At 34.4% G+C, this 19,225-nt stretch overlaps 1 protein-coding gene across 8 annotated transcripts in view; it reads left to right on the top strand.

Moving 5' to 3' along the window:
• Positions 1-19,225, top strand: part of SLC4A10 (solute carrier family 4 member 10) — a 365,731-nt gene that overhangs the window by 329,176 nt on the left and 17,330 nt on the right. For all 8 annotated transcript variants that reach the window (XM_054549397.2, XM_063712834.1, XM_024243567.3 and 5 more), the window contains 6 exons: positions 384-497; positions 1,944-2,105; positions 8,248-8,499; positions 9,743-9,811; positions 15,411-15,584; positions 16,331-16,453. In XM_054549397.2, coding sequence (XP_054405372.1) covers positions 384-497; positions 1,944-2,105; positions 8,248-8,499; positions 9,743-9,811; positions 15,411-15,584; positions 16,331-16,453 — 894 coding nt within the window. The remainder of the gene's footprint in view (positions 1-383; positions 498-1,943; positions 2,106-8,247; positions 8,500-9,742; positions 9,812-15,410; positions 15,585-16,330; positions 16,454-19,225) is intronic.

The following is a 19,225-nucleotide window of genomic DNA, read 5'->3' on the forward strand; positions in this document are numbered from 1 at the left end:
AATGTTACCTGTGTGAAAGAGATTCCTAAAATCCAGCCAAATTCTGCCCATGCTACCTTATTCTGCATTCTGAATATTCACATGCATGGGTTCATCATAAAGTTAGATTTTAAATAAACATTGAAAACAGCACAACCACGATATAGCTATTCCGTAATGCCTCATTCTGGAAAGGTTGAGTGTGTACCAATCTTAACGACAGTGATACATAAATATATATTCAGGTTCTGACAGAGCTAATGGTAATCTTATAGTATGCATAAAATATAATATTATGATATTATGTCATAAAGTGTTTATAAAGTGTGACTCTAGATTATGTTCCTGAGTATTCCTTGATATTTATAGCTACTTTAAGTGACAAGTGTTTTCATTATTTTTAGGTTCGATCCATAGTGAGTGACTTTGCTGTCTTTCTTACAATTCTGTGTATGGTTTTAATTGACTATGCCATTGGGATCCCATCTCCAAAACTACAAGTACCAAGTGTTTTCAAGGTGAATTTATCATAGTACTTACTATCTCTCTCCCTCTTCCCATCTCTCTCTCTCGGTCTAATCTTCATTTAGATGATACCTATAACTCTAGTACTTAGGATTTTCATGAAAATATGAAGAATTTAGATTAGAAGACCAGTAAATGAAATGCACACAGCATGGCTAAAATTTGGGTCTAATATTAAAAAACATAAGAATTACAAAATATAAATAATTATAAATATAAAACTTGCTCGAAAAAAATTTCCTGTCAATTCTGCCAGTTGAAATACCTATATATAACATTCTTAAAAGATAAGGAAGCATTTGAAACTAAGAGAAAAGGATTATCTTGGCAGGATTGTACAGTGAATAAGGCTTGAAAAACAGATAAAAATAGATTGGGCATAGAATTCTGACCGTGTTACTAATGGGGTACAGTTTGAATATTCCTTATCCAAAGTGCTTGGGATCGGAAGTGTTTCAGAGTTCATATTTTTTTCAAATTTTGAAATATTTGCAGACACATAATGAGATATGTTGGGGGTGGGGCCCAAGTCTAAATACAAAATTTATTTATGTTTCATATATACCTTATACATATAACCTGAAGGTAATTTTATACGCTATTCTTAATAATATATGTGACCTATCACATGAAGTGAGGTGTGAATTTTCCACTTGTGGCATCATGTGAGCGCTCAAAAGTTTCAGATTTTGGATCATTTCAGATTTCAGCTTTTCAAATTAGGGGCACCCCTTTGTTTTCTCTGTCAAACAGGGCTGGGGACTTCTATATAGGGCTCTTGTCAGGATGAAATTTTGAGAATCATCTCAGACAGCAGCCATGTTTGGAACCCTTCCCTGAGCCTCTGCTGTGACCTAGTATCTTTTTTATCATTTTCACTCAATAGCCTCTGCACATCAAAAATAACAGTTACAATACCATAATGATGTATTTTGTTTAGATGTCTGTCTCTGATTCTAAACTGAAAGAAGCCTCTGATTTATCTTTGTATCTCAGTTCTAGCACAGTGGTCGATGTGTCAATGTGCTATTTGTAAATTTCAATACATTTTCCAATAGTAAATAGTAAATATTAATATTATTTTATTTAATACAGGTATTGATTAATAACACAGATTTTTCAACAAATCTGTCAGAGTTTAAATCCCATCTCTACCACGTACTAGCTTTGGGATCTTGGGCAAGTTACTGGATCTCTCTATGCCTCAATTTTCTTATCTGTGTCATCTTTAGAGTGTTGTGCAGAAAAAAAAATGAGTTAAAATATTTAAAGCACTTAAAATGGTTTTAAGTGCTTTATGAGTATTATTATTATTTATTATAGGCCACTCAGCTCCTCTGTTTATAATTAGGGCTTTCCTGGTAGCATCTGTAAGACTTAATTTGATCAAGTGTTCATTAATCCAGTTCATAACTATGCACATTCTTTACTTTATACAGCCCACTAGAGATGATCGTGGCTGGTTTGTTACGCCTTTAGGTCCAAACCCATGGTGGACAGTAATAGCTGCTATAATTCCAGCTCTGCTTTGTACTATTCTAATTTTTATGGACCAACAGATTACAGCTGTCATCATCAACAGAAAAGAGCATAAGCTAAAGGTATATTTTAACATCCATTTTAATGTAAATAATTATGACAACTGATATCAACTGATGTTCATTTGACTTCTCCTATATTCTGTATTCATTTGCACAGTAACATATATAAAATAATGTTTTCAGATGTATAATTTTTATTGTCTTACAAGATACTTGGTCTTACAATGAGATGAGAATTTACTTATTTGTAGCGTTTGGCTGAGCTCACGTCTGAGAACTCACCTCCAAGGCATAAAATAAAAAACTGTCAAAGTTTTAACTTTACCATACTTAACATATTTTAATGAAATAACAATCTGTTCTGGTGAAGTACAACCATACCAACTTGTCTTACATATGATATTCCTCTATTCCTCTATTTAACCCTAAGTGTATCTATTACATTGAATTCATTATCAGAATAAATTACAACCTCAACTATTTCTCATTTTCTTTAATTATTTTTCTGTCTGCCTGTAACAACAAAATCCAGACATAAACGTCACAGTTTAGAAGTGACATCTTTGAGTTTTATTGCAGATTTCACTGTCTCTTTTATAAAAAGAATAACTATAGATGTGTCTTAGTTACATTCTGACCTTGCCATTTTGCAATTGTGAATAATCGAAATTGTTCACTGGTATGCAATTTGCCCGAGATATGTAATGTAAGCACTGTCACTTACTTACAGGAATATGTTAAATAAAATGGATGAAATCATTAAATGGTTAAAAATAATCTGCATCAAACCTTGTAAAAACAGAACATGCACAATCTTGTTTTTGTTTTGGTATCATGGGGAAGTTACCAGCTATTTTCACATACCCTTTAAACTCTAGGAGAAAAAATCATTGTCAGAGCAACAGAAATCATGCTTTATAGAATTTTTTTATAAGAATGTTAGAAAGATAAAAAAATCTGATTAAACTCTGATGCAATATATTGGGTTAGTGCAAAAGTAATTGCAGTTTTTGCCATTACTTTTAATAATAATAATTACATAAATGTAAGAAAGCACAGTTGTTTGCAATAAATCTTATGAAAAAGGAATTTTGAGTATATGGTGGAGAGAATGTGTGTCTATCTTCAAGCAAAAGACATTCTTCACTCTCTTTGTAGAACATAAGTTAATAATTCTCACAACTTTATGTATTTTATTAAATGATACATTTTTAAAAATCAACTAAAAAACCTGTTTTAGGAAGAAAGTAAGCCATATAATTATTATTTACCTTTCAAAAAGATTTTTTTAGCCTTTATAATTAGGCAGAAATTCTAGTGTGTTCACTGAAAAATTATCCTTTGTAAGGGCCATCAGTTAAATGGATTCAGGGAGCATTTTTTTCTTATTGTAAGTGGAATCATATTAAAATAAAGTGTGGAAGTGAAATGTGTGCTGAGATAGATATTACCTTCCTGGCCATTCTGAATCTTTGCCCTTTTCTGGGCCTTCAACCTTATAAATCACACGACACTTGCTCTTACTCCTTGTTCTTCATGAGCCCTTGATATTCACAGCCTTTCTGATACTCCACATTGACAAATACACTAATTTCCCCCTTCACGTATACTGTGGAATAACAAAAATGTAGTAAAGCATTCTTTAAGTGGTCCTTTCAAGTACTTGCATTTATAGAATTAAATGCAGAACTAGAACTATTTTTGTCACTGAAATAAACCTGAGGCTACATTACTAAATCTGTTTTATTGTGCAAATAAATGATTATGTAGTCAAAAGTTGTGTATTTTTGCCCCTTACTACTCTGGATTTAGTAAACGATACAGCAAATCTGGCTTAATCATAACTATATGGCCACAGGCAGAGGAGTCAGCCTGTTCTTGGCCACTGTAAATCTGAACTCTCCATCCTCCTTCTTAGATATGAATACTTTTAAAGCAAATTTCTTCCAGTGAAGATGTATTTCATCTACATTGACTCCCTGTTGGGCCTATAACTCTTGTCTCCTGTAAGCTTCTGTAGAGTGTGGTCTGATGCTACTGGTTTTCCCGTTAACAACAACAAAATCACCTTCTCAGAATGTTATTTACTCAGAGTAACGGTTTGTTCCATAGTCCTTCTCCCCGCCTGTTGCTTCACTGAAATGTTTGCAAAGTCTCCTGGCTTTGACTTGAACCACATTTTCACTAAAAGATGTGTTTCTTGAGTATATCACCAGACCACAAGCTAACCACTTGTGAAAGCATTTTCAGCTTTTACTAATTTTCTTTTCTCACTTGAAAACCCATTTTTGCCTTGGTTGGAGCATTTCCCGAAATTGTTTAATGAATCATGTTTTGTAGTTTGTGTATCAAACACTTGGTAGACTCCACATCATGTATCTAAGTCTACACATACCCAAGTCAACTCAGAATTCCTCATTTCATTCTTTATCTCTCCCAAACATATTTTAGATCTTTTTACTTTTTCTTCACCTCTATTGCCAGAACTAGTAGTTGGTTTTCTTTTAGATGATATTTCTCCTGCTGATAAAAATGTTTTTATTGGCCAGGCATGGTGGCTCATGCCTGTAATCTCAGCACTTTGGGAGGCCAAGGCAGGCGGATCACGAGGTCAGGAGTTAGAGACCAGCCTGGCCAGCATGGTGAAACCCCATCTCTACTAAAAACACAAAAATTAGCTGGGCGTAGTGGTGGGCACCTGTAATCCCAGCTACTCGGGAGGCTGAGGCAGGAGAATCATCTGAACCTAGAAGACAGAGGTTGCAGTGAGCTGAGATCATGCCATTGCACTCTGGCCTGGGCGACAGGGTGAGACTCCGTCTCAAAAAAAAAAAATGTTTTTATCATTTCATGAGTGTCACTATGTATACAATAAAGCTGCGTTGCACTGCATAGGTGACTTACTACTCCTGAAGAATGGGGGAGCTCAAAATTAGTAAAACTCGAACTCATTGCATCCTATGATCCTTTGGATGGCTTCAGAGTGAAAGAAGAGGCAAATATAAAAATTTGAGAGTGTGAAGTATCATGTATATTATACATAAATGTACATATAAATCTATACTCTCTCTAGCATTTGTTTGTTTGTTTGTTTCTCCCTTAGAGAAGTGGATTAGGCATAAGTTAACTGAATCCCTTTGAAAAGCATTAAAAATATCTACTTGGGTTTTTTAAAGCACATTCTCTAAATGTGAAAAGAGAGATATAATCTTATAAAAAAGAAAGTTTCTGTTAAGATACAACTGTGGGCTTTTCTACATGTTTCTGTAGACAGTTCAGGCTTCTTTTGACATCATTTTTAATAAACAGCAATACAATCCCGGATCACTTGAGTAAATGAATGCATTTACAACATTCATTTGGCACCATATTCTCTTGATGATTATGGCATTTGATATGTTCTTTTTTGCCCTCTTTGTCAGCCTGGTTCTTCATGTCAATCTATAGTCTTTTATGTGGTTAACTTGACAGATGCAGGAAATTGCTGCCAAGCTTTGAAATGAATTTTTTCAGCAGTGGCATCTGGGTATCAGATGGTCCTCTTGGCTGGCCTCTTGTCTTGCTGCATGTTGGTTTTAGTGGGGTCTGGTGTAGCATCACCTGTTGCTATGCTCCCTTTTCCTCCCATATGTCCATTTCCTGTGATTCATGGATGAATGTGAGAATAAAAGCTCTAGCTCTGTCTTTGAGAAAAAAATCTACAGAAATATGTTAGAAGGTGTAGAGTTCTCTGTCTGACAAAGGGATTCTTCTCTTTGGCTGGCATGCCTATCAGCTAATAATTTTGTTACAAAGTCCAAGTTTTTAAAGACATTTTAAATGAAAGGCAAGAAGGATACTGGTTAGTTAGGGGAAGAGCAAGAACTGCTTTATTTATTTCCTTTGGTTGACATTAAATCAAGATAATCCCATTGTTGTACAGCATAATTAGGGGAAATTATATTTTTGTTTTTGTTATATATTTATATATTACAAAACTAGCTTTATAAATTTAGAAAATAAATTATTTCCTCTGAAAGAATTATTTTGCCTACTTCCTGCAATTCAGAATCCCACTGTTTACATTTGTATCATATTTTTAAAACATTCAATAAGAGCTATTGGAAATCACTATCGTGATGAAGGTCTCCCTCATATTATTGAGATGTAGTGAATGTGGACTCTGAGAAAGTCCAGGTGTGCTAAAAAGTACAAGCCTGACTCTCAAGGCCCGCTGTCTTCTGCCCTCCTCTGATCATCTCACAGCCACCAGCTCCTCTTACATCTTTTGTTTTCTCTTAGCAGTACCATAATTTTGCAAAACAGCTCCAAGGGGGCACCATTCACATTGTACTCCCTCAGAGGCAGAGGCTTAAGTATGAGGTCCTTCCCTGTTCTACATCCTTCTCACTTCAGAGTTGCTAGGACAAAACACTTCTCAAACTGCTTAAGACATTGTCCTTTAAAGGGACCAAAATCTGAGTTCTATTCTATGGAATTACATCTTCCAAAATGTTTTGCAAAAGGGCCAAGGGATGATATTATGGTCCTGGCAAAACTTTTTCCTATGCTTTTTTGGTTATGCTGACACCAGGCAGTTTCTCTTCCTACTCTTCAACTCTTGCTAATCAAATTCTTTCTTGAGTTACTTGCAAAGAAAAGTTTCCAGAGTCATATTCATTCAGGAAATTGAGTTAGATATTTTGGTAAATTGTAGTATTGCCCCAGTAAGCTGAACCAATGAAGGGTACCATTGCTTTGGTGTCAACATAGGAGGAACAGGTCCTTAGGTGCATAACTCTCATTTTCTCCTCACTATCATCTCTTGCACTTTTATAATTTGGAAAGGATGAGCAGAAAGGAAAGAAAGTACAACTGACTTTAAGAATCTTCTTACTAAGAAAACAAGAAAACAAAATCACAGAGAAAAGACTACCATGACGAATATGCAACAAATACTCAGTGTGTTTCACACTCCAGGCTATAAGAGCTCTCATGCTGACTACAAACTGCTTGAAGTTATATAAAACTACCTCTAAAAAAGACTATTATTCTCCTAGAAGAATTGGTTATTTCTGCTCATGATCATAATAACAAATTTAACTGCTGTATTTATTTTAAAATTACACTTACTAAATTTGATTCTGAAATGTTTGATATGTATTTTATTTTCAAAAAAGTCAATTTGTAACTTTTATTGATTGCTTATTGTGTGCCAATGATTGTGCTAAAAACTGGAGGAAATACTGAGAAATTATATAAGTTATCTCCTCTTAAGAAACATATTAATACTTTTTTTAAGGAGCCTTGAAACCTAATGAGTACAAAAGAAACATTTATTGTTTAACCACTAGAACATAATAGTACCTAACATTTTCTGATTGCTTTCTATTCAACAGATATTATTCTAAATGATTTACAACATCAACTAATTTAATTATCACAACAATCCAGTGAGGTGCCTTCTACTATCATCATCATCATTTTTCAGATAGGGAAGAAGAGGCGCAAGAGCTTAAGTGATTTATTGGTTGAGCTAGCATTTCATTCCAGGCAGTCTGACTCCAGAACTTATATTCTTAACCACTTTATTATACTGCCTCTCATGAAGCAGTCACTAAAAATTAAAAATAAAAGGTGGAACATAAAATAGGCCATCCCTTTGGCTGCTTCTGAGGCTCTACACTTTTGATTCCTGCAGGGTATGGAGGGAGTGCTCTTCCCCATCTTTGATTTCCCTCCTCAGAGAGCACCCTGTCTGTGCAAGAGGGCAGTTTCCACACATGCCACTGCACCTATTTTTCCTCCTTTACATTTCCTGCCTGGTCCTAGGAGGCACTTAGTTTGCAACACCTGGAGGTCAGTGACAGTGGAGTAGCATAACAGAGGAAATAGAAAACAAAAAACTGTGATTTCTAAGGAGGGGCTTAATTTGTCTAGTGCTGAAACTGAAACAAATTAGAACAAGATAGCACTATATTAAGGAAAAAATGACTATACAGGGAAGCTTAGGCTCCATTATATTATTTTTTCTAATAAAAGTCACCCAATGAGACAAAAGAGGGCAACTGGAAACTGAATGTTTGTTTAAGAGTTACTCCAGGAGATCTGATATGAAGGGCTCGTTGAGTATCATCAGGAAGTGGTTTCTATTCGCAATCAGGCCACCCTTAGCCCTGTTATTGACACAGTTTCTTTCTCTCTTTCTTTCTTTTTTAAACAGAAAGGTTGTGGGTATCATCTGGACCTATTAATGGTGGCTGTCATGCTCGGTGTATGCTCCATCATGGGCCTGCCATGGTTTGTGGCTGCCACAGTCCTCTCCATCACTCATGTCAATAGCCTAAAACTGGAATCAGAATGCTCAGCTCCAGGAGAACAACCCAAATTTCTCGGCATTCGGGAGCAAAGGGTTACTGGGCTTATGATTTTTATTCTTATGGGTTCATCAGTCTTTATGACCAGTATTCTGAAGGTAACAAAATCTGTCTTTATGAACTTGAGAGAAAGAAGAATACATTTATCATCATTTAAAATTTTCATTTGAATCTGAGCCATGAATTTGCAAATATTGTGTGGCATGTGATGAAAGTGATGAATTTCTTAACCATGTTTATATAATTCTTCATAACCTAAGGGAGGGAAATTATGTCCTATATTTTAAAACCCTTAAATACATAAAAATTTAGTCTGGCAAAGTAAAATTTGATGAGTAAATTATTGTAACAATTTTGAAATGGTGATCAAGCTATGGGAAAAAGTCACTCATTGTTTCTGACTGACTTGTGACCCGAATTCATTACAGACATTCATAAAGATTCTATTTTCTTGTCAGTGGATAAATATGTTAGCAGTTAATATTACTTACTATTAATAAGAGATAGAGGTGAAGGGATGAGCCTGATTATAGTCACATATGCAGTTTTCCATTTTAGGTGCTCTGTAAAACCACTGTCTGGACATCATCATTGCATATAGTGATTTTTTTTTCACACAAAACTTGAAATCTATTTTTAAGAGGATTAACTAATAATTATTTTGTCATGTAATTTTGTCAGATATTTCCAAGGTGTGTTAATTGCGCTATAAATTACAACACATTATATTTGCCTATAATTTGACATTTTAATTAAATTATTTAATCATTTACACTAGTTTACTGTATTTGATCATTAACACAAGTACCTTTGCAAGAATTAATCTCTGTTATATAAGTAATTATCTTATAGACATAAGATGATGTGAACTATTCCAATAAAAAGAGAAAATCTGAATTATCCATATATTTACAAATACCTGGTATAATACAGGAAACACATCTAAATGTTAGCTTCATTCTTTACCTTTAATCCACATATCTTATCTTTGTAAAACAAAATTCAAGTTGTCTCCAAAGTGGCATAATAATAATATTATTGTTCATTATATACTACATGGTTTCTAAAAATAGATTTTGACCTATTAAATAGTTATAACAACCCTATTGTTATCATCTCCTTTTAGATATTGAGAAACTAAGGCACAGAGAGCTTAAGTAACTTACCTAAGGTTACACAGCTAAAAATGCTAGAGCTGGAACTTGAATCCTTGTCTTCTGAATCTGTACTATACTGTTTCTATTCAAAAATGCCTTTTTCCCTGTTTTTTTCTTTGATAAATGCAAAACCACAATATATTTGAAAATGATTTCTGCCTTTTCTCCAATTGTTCTTTTGCAGTTTATTCCCATGCCAGTGCTATATGGAGTGTTTCTTTATATGGGTGCTTCATCTCTAAAGGGAATTCAGGTAAATTACTTACAGTACTACAGGCACATCTGTGATGACTGACCTTAAGGTCCGCTGATAAGTCATGTGACAGCTGAGAAAATGCCACCACCTGAGGAACAGCTTTTAGACCACAATTAAATTTCTTCAAACTTGTCAGAGTTACAAAAGTTAAAGAAGATTCTCTCCAGCATCTAAGGTTCATAATCTTATGGTACTTTTCTTTATCATAAGTTTATTAAAACTGTAAGAGGCTTAGATTTTACAGCATTTTTAGAAAAATCATAGTAGTATATTTCAATATATATCCAAATATTTATAATATTTGACACTTTAATCATGTGTATGGACATCTATTGGTAAGAATAGGAAAAGTCTTTATGCACAAAGATGTTCATTGTAACACACACTATTAAAATATTGGAAACAACCCAATTCTCTAACAGCAGTAAAATAATTAGGTAACCTATGGTATATTCACTGAAAATTGATAATTATAGGAACCACAAAAGTAACATGGCAAAAATGCTTACAACATAATACAAAGTAAGAAACTATTGACCATAGGTTTATAAAGCTATGAGTTTGAGCTGGGTTGTGAAGGAAGGTGTAGAAATAAAAACAATTTGTTGAGATAGTGATATCCCGGGAGTTTTCCCACTTATTTTGTTTGTTTTACTGTTATATTTATAGGATTATTTTTAAAATTAGACTAAAATAAAGATATAGGCAGTTTCAAGTATAAGGGGAACTTTATGAATTATTTAAGTAAGTATTGGTTAAATAAATATTTTAGGCATGAATTTGGCAACAGATCAGCCAGATGGTTCTGGTTCAGGATGTCCCATGTGGTCACTGTCAGGGTGTAGACAAGGTCCACAGCATCTGAAGGTTTGATAGTGCTGGAGGATCTGCTTGCAAAATGGCTATTCCACAACTGTGGGCATGAGGGCATCAGTTTTTTTCTACCTGTTGGTAGGATGACTCAGTCTTTTGCCGCAGTGGCCTCTCATTGGAATCCTTAGTGTGTCCTCAAACCATGGAATGTTACTCCTTCAGAGTGAGCAATATAAAAGAGAGAGAGAGAGAGAGGAGAAAGAAGAGAGAAGAGAATGAGAGAGAAAGAGGATGAAGTGCTTTTTGACTTAGTCTTCAAAGTCATACATGGTCTTTCCATGTTTTCTATTTGTTAGAGGCTATCCACTAAGTCTAGCTTGCACCCAAGTGAAGGGAAAAGGGAGACTATCTCTTGAAGAGAAAAGTATCAAAGAATTTGTAGACATATTTTAAAACCTCCACAAGTGTATTCTAAATTTTTACAGAAGCTGTAGGCAAATTCTTCCCATGTATTTCTTTTATGATACTGTTATTGGTTGAATAGTGAGTGTTTCCTGAAAATTTATGTCCACCTGGAGTCTCAAAATGTGACCTTAATTGGAAATAGATTATTTGCCTATGTAATTAGATATGGGTTTCAAGACAAGACAATCATGGATTTAGGGTGGGCCCTAAATCTAATGACTGTGGTCCTTATAAGAAGAGGAGAGGGGTTGAGTGTGGTGTGGCTCATGCCTGTAATCCTAGCACTTTGGGAAGCCGAGGTGGGCGGATCATGAGATCAAGAGATCGAGACCATCCTGGCCAGCATGGTGAAACCCCATCTCTACTAAAAATATAAAAATTAGCTGGGCGTGGTGGTGGGCGCCTGTAGTCCTAGCCACTTGGGAGGCTGAAGCAGAAGAATTGCTTGAACCCGGGAGGTGGAGGTTGCAGTGAGTGGAAATTGCACCACTGCACTCCAGCCTGGGAGGCAGAGAGACTCTGTCTCAAAAAAAAAAAAAAAAAAAAAAAAAAAGAAGAGGGGAGAACACAGAGGGACACAGGACAGGGAAGAAGGCCATATGAAGATGTAGGAAGGCCAGCCACGGTCAGCTCACACTTCTAATACCAGCCCTTTGGGAGACCAAGGCGGATGGATCACCTGAGGTCAGGGGTTTGAGACCAGCCTGACCAATATGGCAAAATCTAGTGTCTACTAAAAATACAAAAATCAGACGGGTGTGGTGGTACATGCCTGTAATCCCAGCTACTCAAGAGGTTGAGATAGAAGAATTACTTGAACCCGGGAGGTGAAGATCGCATCAAGCCGAGATCACGCTACTGCACTCCAGCCTGGACGACGGAGGGAGACTCTTGTCTCAAAAAAAAAAAAAAAAAAAAAAAAGGAGAAAGAAATTAGAGTTTTGCTGCCATAAATCAAGGGTGCTAGGAGCCACCTGGAGCTGAAAGGGGCAAGGAAGTTTTCTCCCCTAAGACCTTCAAAGGGAGTGTGGCCCTGCCGATATCTTGCTTTAGGCTTCTGGCCTCCGCAAGTGTGGAAGAATATATTTCTATTGATTTAAACCACCAAGCTGCGGTAATTTGTTAGGACAGTCCCGGCAAACTAATAGATTTCTACTTAAATTGTCCCTTGAAAAATCTTATTTTATAATTTAACATTATTTAGCCCAACACTCCAATGTTCTTGAAAAAGAGACTAGAGACTTATTTATCATATAGTATTTTGTCAACTGAAAAGCAAAAATAAATTGCAGCTTTTTCTATAACACAGCTAGACTTGCTGATGTTCATAGCATATAAGAGGATAGTTAACCTGCAGGACAGGCAGCGCAGGATCTCTGTTCCTGAGCAAATGACTAACCAGCTTCTGACTTTGGGAGAAGAAGCAGCACTTAGGCCTTAAGACAATACTGGCTGCCAGTCTGAGGCAAACTTAAGTATGAAGTCATTGTGGGTCACGGAACACCCAAAGTTGATAGTATGACTGACTCTTCATCCTGACACTGGGAAAAATGAACTGGGAGAGGGAGATGGTTGAGCCATGTTATATGTTTTAATTTTACTCAAATTAGATTTAATGTGCTCATTTAAAATTTCATGTATGAAAAGTGTAGTTTGATAGAATTTGTTTCGTAAGCCATTAGGGAAGAATATGGAAGAGGTTTTGTTTATTTGTTTTTATTTTTCCCTTTTCTTTTTTTTTTTTTTTTTTGCCTTTGGCAAAAGTTCCATGAGTACTAATTTCATCTGTAAGTGAAAAGCATTTATTATTAGGCCCCAGGCTCACATAAATACAGCAGCAGTTTAAGAAACAATGTAAAATCATTTTGATGATAGATTTCAACAGATTTTCTCCTCTAATTCCACATGATTTTATACTCATGAGGTTTAGAATTAAACAAGAATGTCAAGTTTTGGAATTATTTGGGGTGTGAATCTTTTAAATGAAAATTGAAGAAAACATTATCAAAGGCCCATGAGTTAAATATAATGAGTTTTAAAGAACACAAACGAAACATCAATCTGGGGCACACGTTGATGAACAGGGTCTCAGACTGAGAAACAGGGTTTGTGAAAATTTAAGCGAGCCCCAAGCCCAGGCAGCTGAAATTCCTATTTGGAATTGTAGCTAACTGGGTGGGGAAATGTGATATTGATACTAGGATATAATAAAAACCAAATGTAAAACTCAGAATACATTTATCATGATGATGATTATTATTTAAACATATGCTGAATATCATCAGTTCCAGCAGCATGTTACTCTCTTACCCTGTTGAAGGAATCTATGTTACCTGCTTGTTTGGCAATATTAAGAAACTTATTATCTGGGCTTCTTACTGTGAAACATGGCAGAAAAACAGATCACAGTGTTCTCAGGAATGCTGTTTCTGCATTCAGATATATACCCACATCTATATTCATTCCAACACTTCAGGAATCCAAAGTAAAGCAAATGTGCCATTTAAACAATAACAATTGAAGCACCCACACACTGAAGTACACTTATGCAATAACATAGCTTCACAAATGGAGAAATGGTGGCTGGGAAAAACTAGTTCTATAGAAAAGGAAATATTCCATTGTAAGCCAGAAGATTTTATTTTATTTCTTTCCTATTCCTACCTCTACCATGCACCAAGTTTTTGTTTATTTAATGACTTTTAAGTTTAAATAATATTTAGGAAATAGAAATTTTAAAACTTAATGACATGTACATGGACAGAATGGAGAGATATTATTCAGGAATGAGTTCGGCACTTAGTAGCCTGCATAGAATGTTTCAATAATGTTTTTGGAATATATAAATGAATATGAATAAATGAATGGTCAGGGAATGAACTAATATGTGTATGATTCTTATTTAGATAACTGAGGAAAGGAAGGCCATGTCGTGCCATAAGACACAGAACACAGAAGGATAGATAGATTTATGTTGAGTTTGAGATTCCTATTATGTATACAAGCAGGTCTTGGTAAAACAGGGTGTTTTGACTCTAACATTTTGACTCAATGGACAACTGTTCTTTGCATATTAATATGACATATTTGGTGAGAATTGCCTACAGTTTTTAGAATAAATTAGTTAAGAAATAAAATCTAATATTACTTTTTGAAAATGCATAATGGATGTTACTGTAGAGATGGCATGAAATAAAACAGTGACTGACAGTGATTGAAACCATTATTTTCTAAATAATCACATCTAGTTGGAAACACTGAAAATTGCAAAAATTGGCCGAAGAACAATAAACCAAATAATCTACATAAAATAAAACTATCATGCAGTATGATTTGTTAGTAAATAAAATGTGATTAAAGATTTAAGCTTCCTGTGTGCATTTAATTTATAAAATTCAAAAAGAGAAAAACTGGTTTGCTTGATTAAAAAAGCCCTCAAAGTCAAAGCTGTAACATAATAGTATGAAGTACTATAACAATAGTGTTATGTAATACTATGTACTATCTTTATGGCAAGATTGAAACAAGTAACATTGATTGAGATGAAAATAATTTTAATAAAATACAACTGAAAATATATAAATGACTTGACAGTGCTGTATATAAAGTTAATCAAGAAATTAAATAGAGTTAACAAAATTTGCTCTGGAACATATTTTATTAACAAAATTTATTTAGGTTAAATTTTTATGGTTAAGATGTTTGTGTTCATAAAGACAGCATCTAAACTTTTGTTGGGAATTAAAGGGGCAAAGTCAAAACAGCAGAGTCAAAATAAGGAGGTTAAAATACCGTACTTAGCAGCTGGATAAGGGTCTAGAACTCAGGAGAGAGCTAAGGCAGAGACGTAGGTCTGTGAATCATTAGCAAGTATGTGAAAAGTCAAAGCCATGGGTATGGATGAACTATTCCAGGAGAAAAGAAAACAAAGAATGAGAGTCCAGGAATTCCAATATTGAGGGGCAAATAAATGAAGAGATTGTGATGTGACAGCGAAAAAGAAGATGGTAGTTATGTTTTGCTTCACAGGGCTCCACTCTTCAAGGTAGCAATAGTTAACATTGGCTTTCTATTTTTAAACTCTTCTAAATTGTAACCCGTCTCCATATTCAAGAAAATGTGGGCTATTATTTAACTGAAATGGTAGTGTTTCAGAGGGTAAGCATAACAATCCCATTGTCTTGATGCCCAGGTATCAACTTAGTGTTATCCAGGTATGTCATTTAACCCAAAATTGTGGACCATATTAAACATCAACTTGTCCTACTTTTATTGTTGTCTTACACCTAAAAACAATTTAGTCTGTTTAATCTTTTAGTTCTTTGATAGGATAAAGCTCTTCTGGATGCCTGCAAAACATCAACCAGATTTTATATACCTAAGGCACGTACCGCTTCGAAAAGTGCATCTCTTCACAATTATTCAGATGAGTTGCCTTGGCCTTTTGTGGATAATAAAAGTTTCAAGAGCTGCTATTGTCTTTCCCATGATGGTATGAAACTTCTGTCAACTATTTTTCTCTTTCTCTGATTTGCTGGTCTCTTTGGAAACATAAACACACGAACTGAAATTGGAACAACAGAGTCATTTTGAACAATTATTGGAAAATATAAGTTTTGGCACTAAAAGTAGAGACTAAGATAGGGTTTAAGAATGCCTATGAATTTCAGTGATTCCTATTAGTTTTGTCTCTATCACTCTGAATGTTTGTGGTAGTCTGAATTAATTGAAGCTGGATGGAAAAATTCACTCTTCCAAAATTTAACATTAAAGATACTAGCAAATATGAAAAATTAGGAGGATTTTAAAAATAACATTGTATTAAATGTTCCAGGCAAGTTTCAAATACTTCAAAAACTATAGTGAATTTGAATGACTAAATAATTTCGTAATTATTAGTATAGATAAGAATGTTCTAGTGTTCGTTTAATATAGTATAAACTATTAACTACATGTATTTAAGGAAACATGGTCAAATACATTTTATAGTTTTTTTTAAATAGCTTATTTAATAGACTCTAATATTGGGTAAAATCATAGTCGTTATTGTGGTGATGTAGTAAGAAAAGAAAATGAAGCAATCAGAAGACTAGACAATGTTTTATACATATATATCTTTAATTTTTACTTTAATCACAGGCCTAATAGAAATGGTTTCTACCAAAAACCATACAGGCAGAACTACACCTCTCGTTTTAATTTTTTTTCCACTTTAAACTAGTTTATTATTTACTTCAGGTGTTAGCCCTGGTATTTGTAAGAAAGTTGATGGACTTGTTGTTCACGAAGCGGGAACTCAGCTGGTTGGATGATTTAATGCCCGAGAGTAAGAAAAAGAAACTGGAAGATGCTGAAAAAGAAGTAAGAGCAAAATCAATGTTTTATAAAGAAAGAAAAAAGGAACATAGTAATATTTCTTTGCAAAACTAAATTATTGTTTTTATCTTTAGACAGTGATCACTAACAACCACAAGTAGACTAGTTTGGAAGTTTAATGTTTAAAATCATAAAGATTTGAACAGAGAGAGAATGAAGATCTTATAGGAGACAACCAAATCCTAATGAAATATGGAAATACTTTGTACTAAAATACCCTCCAAATTGTAAGGCTCGTTTTTCTGATTCCTCTCCTATGGATGGCAGAAACTTACTGATACTTAACTATTTCCAAATTATGATCATGCAGTGATTGTTTTTTTGTTACATATGTGAGAACAAAAAGAAGAGAAATTATTACTGTTGGTATTTTCCTAAGGAACAGAGTTTTAATCAAAATATTCTAATGAATAATTATTTATTCTTGAAATAGGTGAAATGTTTACTAGGAAAAATGTTGATCTGATTTGCTTTCAAAGTGATTTAAGATCGAGTAGATGTTGGAGAAGCTTCTGGAATTTATTTTTACAGGCTACTTATTTATTTTATTCTATTTTATATGGTATAACAATGTATTTTAAGTTTCATGGCATATTTAAAGTTTATATGTAAGCCTGAGTCTATTTTGAAAGCTACTTAATCAACATTTTTTTAAGTATATAAAAACTACAAAGAGTGTAAATGAGGGGAAAATAACTAGCATAACATTTAGCAGAATGATTGAGCCCATACAATGTAAAACACAACAAAGTTTTCACATAAATAGAAATGAAATTGAAATAAAATATTTGATGAGAATTATACTATTTTTCTCTATAAGTAGTCAGTAAATGTATTCAACTTTCTATTTCCTCAAACCATAGATATATTTCCTATTTCCTTTGGGGAATTCATTTGCAGATGTTTCAGAGGTCTTAGTCATTTGATGAGGTCAGATCAGGCCATAAATCAAATGAGGTTTTTTTCTCAGAAATTTATACCAATATGGCTACATAATGTGTGATTGGTAATTCCCTTACTCTACATGGTGTTCTATCACTAACAATGGATTCCCACAGATAGAGATTCATCTTGATATGTCTTAATTCTGTAAGAATGTTTCAATTTTTCCAAATATTGTAGAAGGCAATACTTAGAATCATACTTCTAGTAATATTAATGTTAACACTAAAAATCATATTATACAATTGTTATTATTTATTTTTCTGTTTGATATACTTTTATTTAAATATTAGCGCTTTTTTGAAAAATAATACTTTGAGTCAGGCGCAGTGGCTCACGCCTGTAATGCTAGCAGTTTGGGAGACTGAGGCGGGCAGATCACGAGGTCAGGAGATAAGACCATATTGGCTAACATGGTGAAACCCCATGTCCACTAAAAATGTGAAAATTAGCTGGGCATGGTGGTGCACACCTGTAGTCTCAGCTACTCAGGAGGCTGAGGCAGGAGGATCACTTGAACCGGGAGGCGGACGTTGCAGTGAGCCACTGCACTCCAGCCTGGTGACAGAGCGAGACTCCGTCTCAAAAAAAAAAAAAAAAAACAACTTTGACTAGGATATTTTGATAGTCTCTATTTCTTTTTAGGGCTTTAGTAAACGTTTGCTTTCATCCTCAGATACTCTTCAAGAAAATATGGTATAATTTGGCACAACTTAAATTTAAATAAAACGGACACTAGAACACAGAAATTCTAAAATCTTAAGTTATCCATATTTGATGTAAATAAAATTATTGAGATCAAACACAACACCCAAGAAGGTTTAAATTAATTTAATTTTGATGAAAAGCTCTTGGCTGTGAGCTTCCCTTCCAGTCTTTTTGATAATGTCAGTACAGCAGACCCTTGAATAATATAGCATTGTTATAATGTTGACGAGAAAAGAAAAAAAAATTCCCTGGCCAGGGCCACTGTCTGTAGGGAGTTTGCACATTCTCCTCATATCTGTGTGGGTTTTCTCTGGACACTTCGGTTTCCTCCCACATCCCCAAAATGTGCCCATTAGGTTCATTGGCGTGTCTACATTGGCTCAGTGTGAGTGAATGTGGGTGTGTGTGTGAGTGTGTGCTGCAAGGGAATAGCATCTTGGCCAGTCTTAGTTCTCATCTTGTACCCTGAGCTGCCAAGATAGGCTCCAGCCACCCTCGACCTTGAACTGGAATAAGTGGGTTGGAAAAGGAATGAATAAATGAATACAAATGACTGTAAAATAAAAATTCATCAAGTATACGATAATCACACAAATGTACGACAACAATTTGGTATGAAAATGCTCAGTGAACCCAGCCATATTTGCTATTGTTTTTGAACTGCTTGGTGGTAGGATGTGCTCCTTACAATTTTCACTTTGCAAACATTCGTTCCTGATTTAATCCACCCCTACTATGACCTCAGTCACTCTCTCACTCACCAGAAATTTGGTAATTCAATATCTTACTTGCTTTTATTAACTTTTCTTACATGTTTGTATAACTCACATTTATTTCAATGTTTAATATTAAAAACATTTTGGGTCTTTAGTTAGAAGTTTGGTGATGTTTTTGTGACCAGATATTGCCATAGGAATTTAACTCTTGTTTATATCAATTAGCCTATGGTAAAATTGGTTTTATTTATTCTTAATGTCACAGTCTCCGAGAACCTATCAACAACTTTAAGTGAGCACTTACTGTACTATTAATTATACTCAAGCAGTAACTTACATATCTGATTTTGCTGTATTTTTCTGCTTTTTTTGTTAACTGTCTTTACTGCTT

Source organism: Pongo abelii, chromosome 11, assembly GCF_028885655.2.
Source record: "Pongo abelii isolate AG06213 chromosome 11, NHGRI_mPonAbe1-v2.0_pri, whole genome shotgun sequence".
Classification (NCBI taxonomy): domain Eukaryota; kingdom Metazoa; phylum Chordata; class Mammalia; order Primates; family Hominidae; genus Pongo; species Pongo abelii.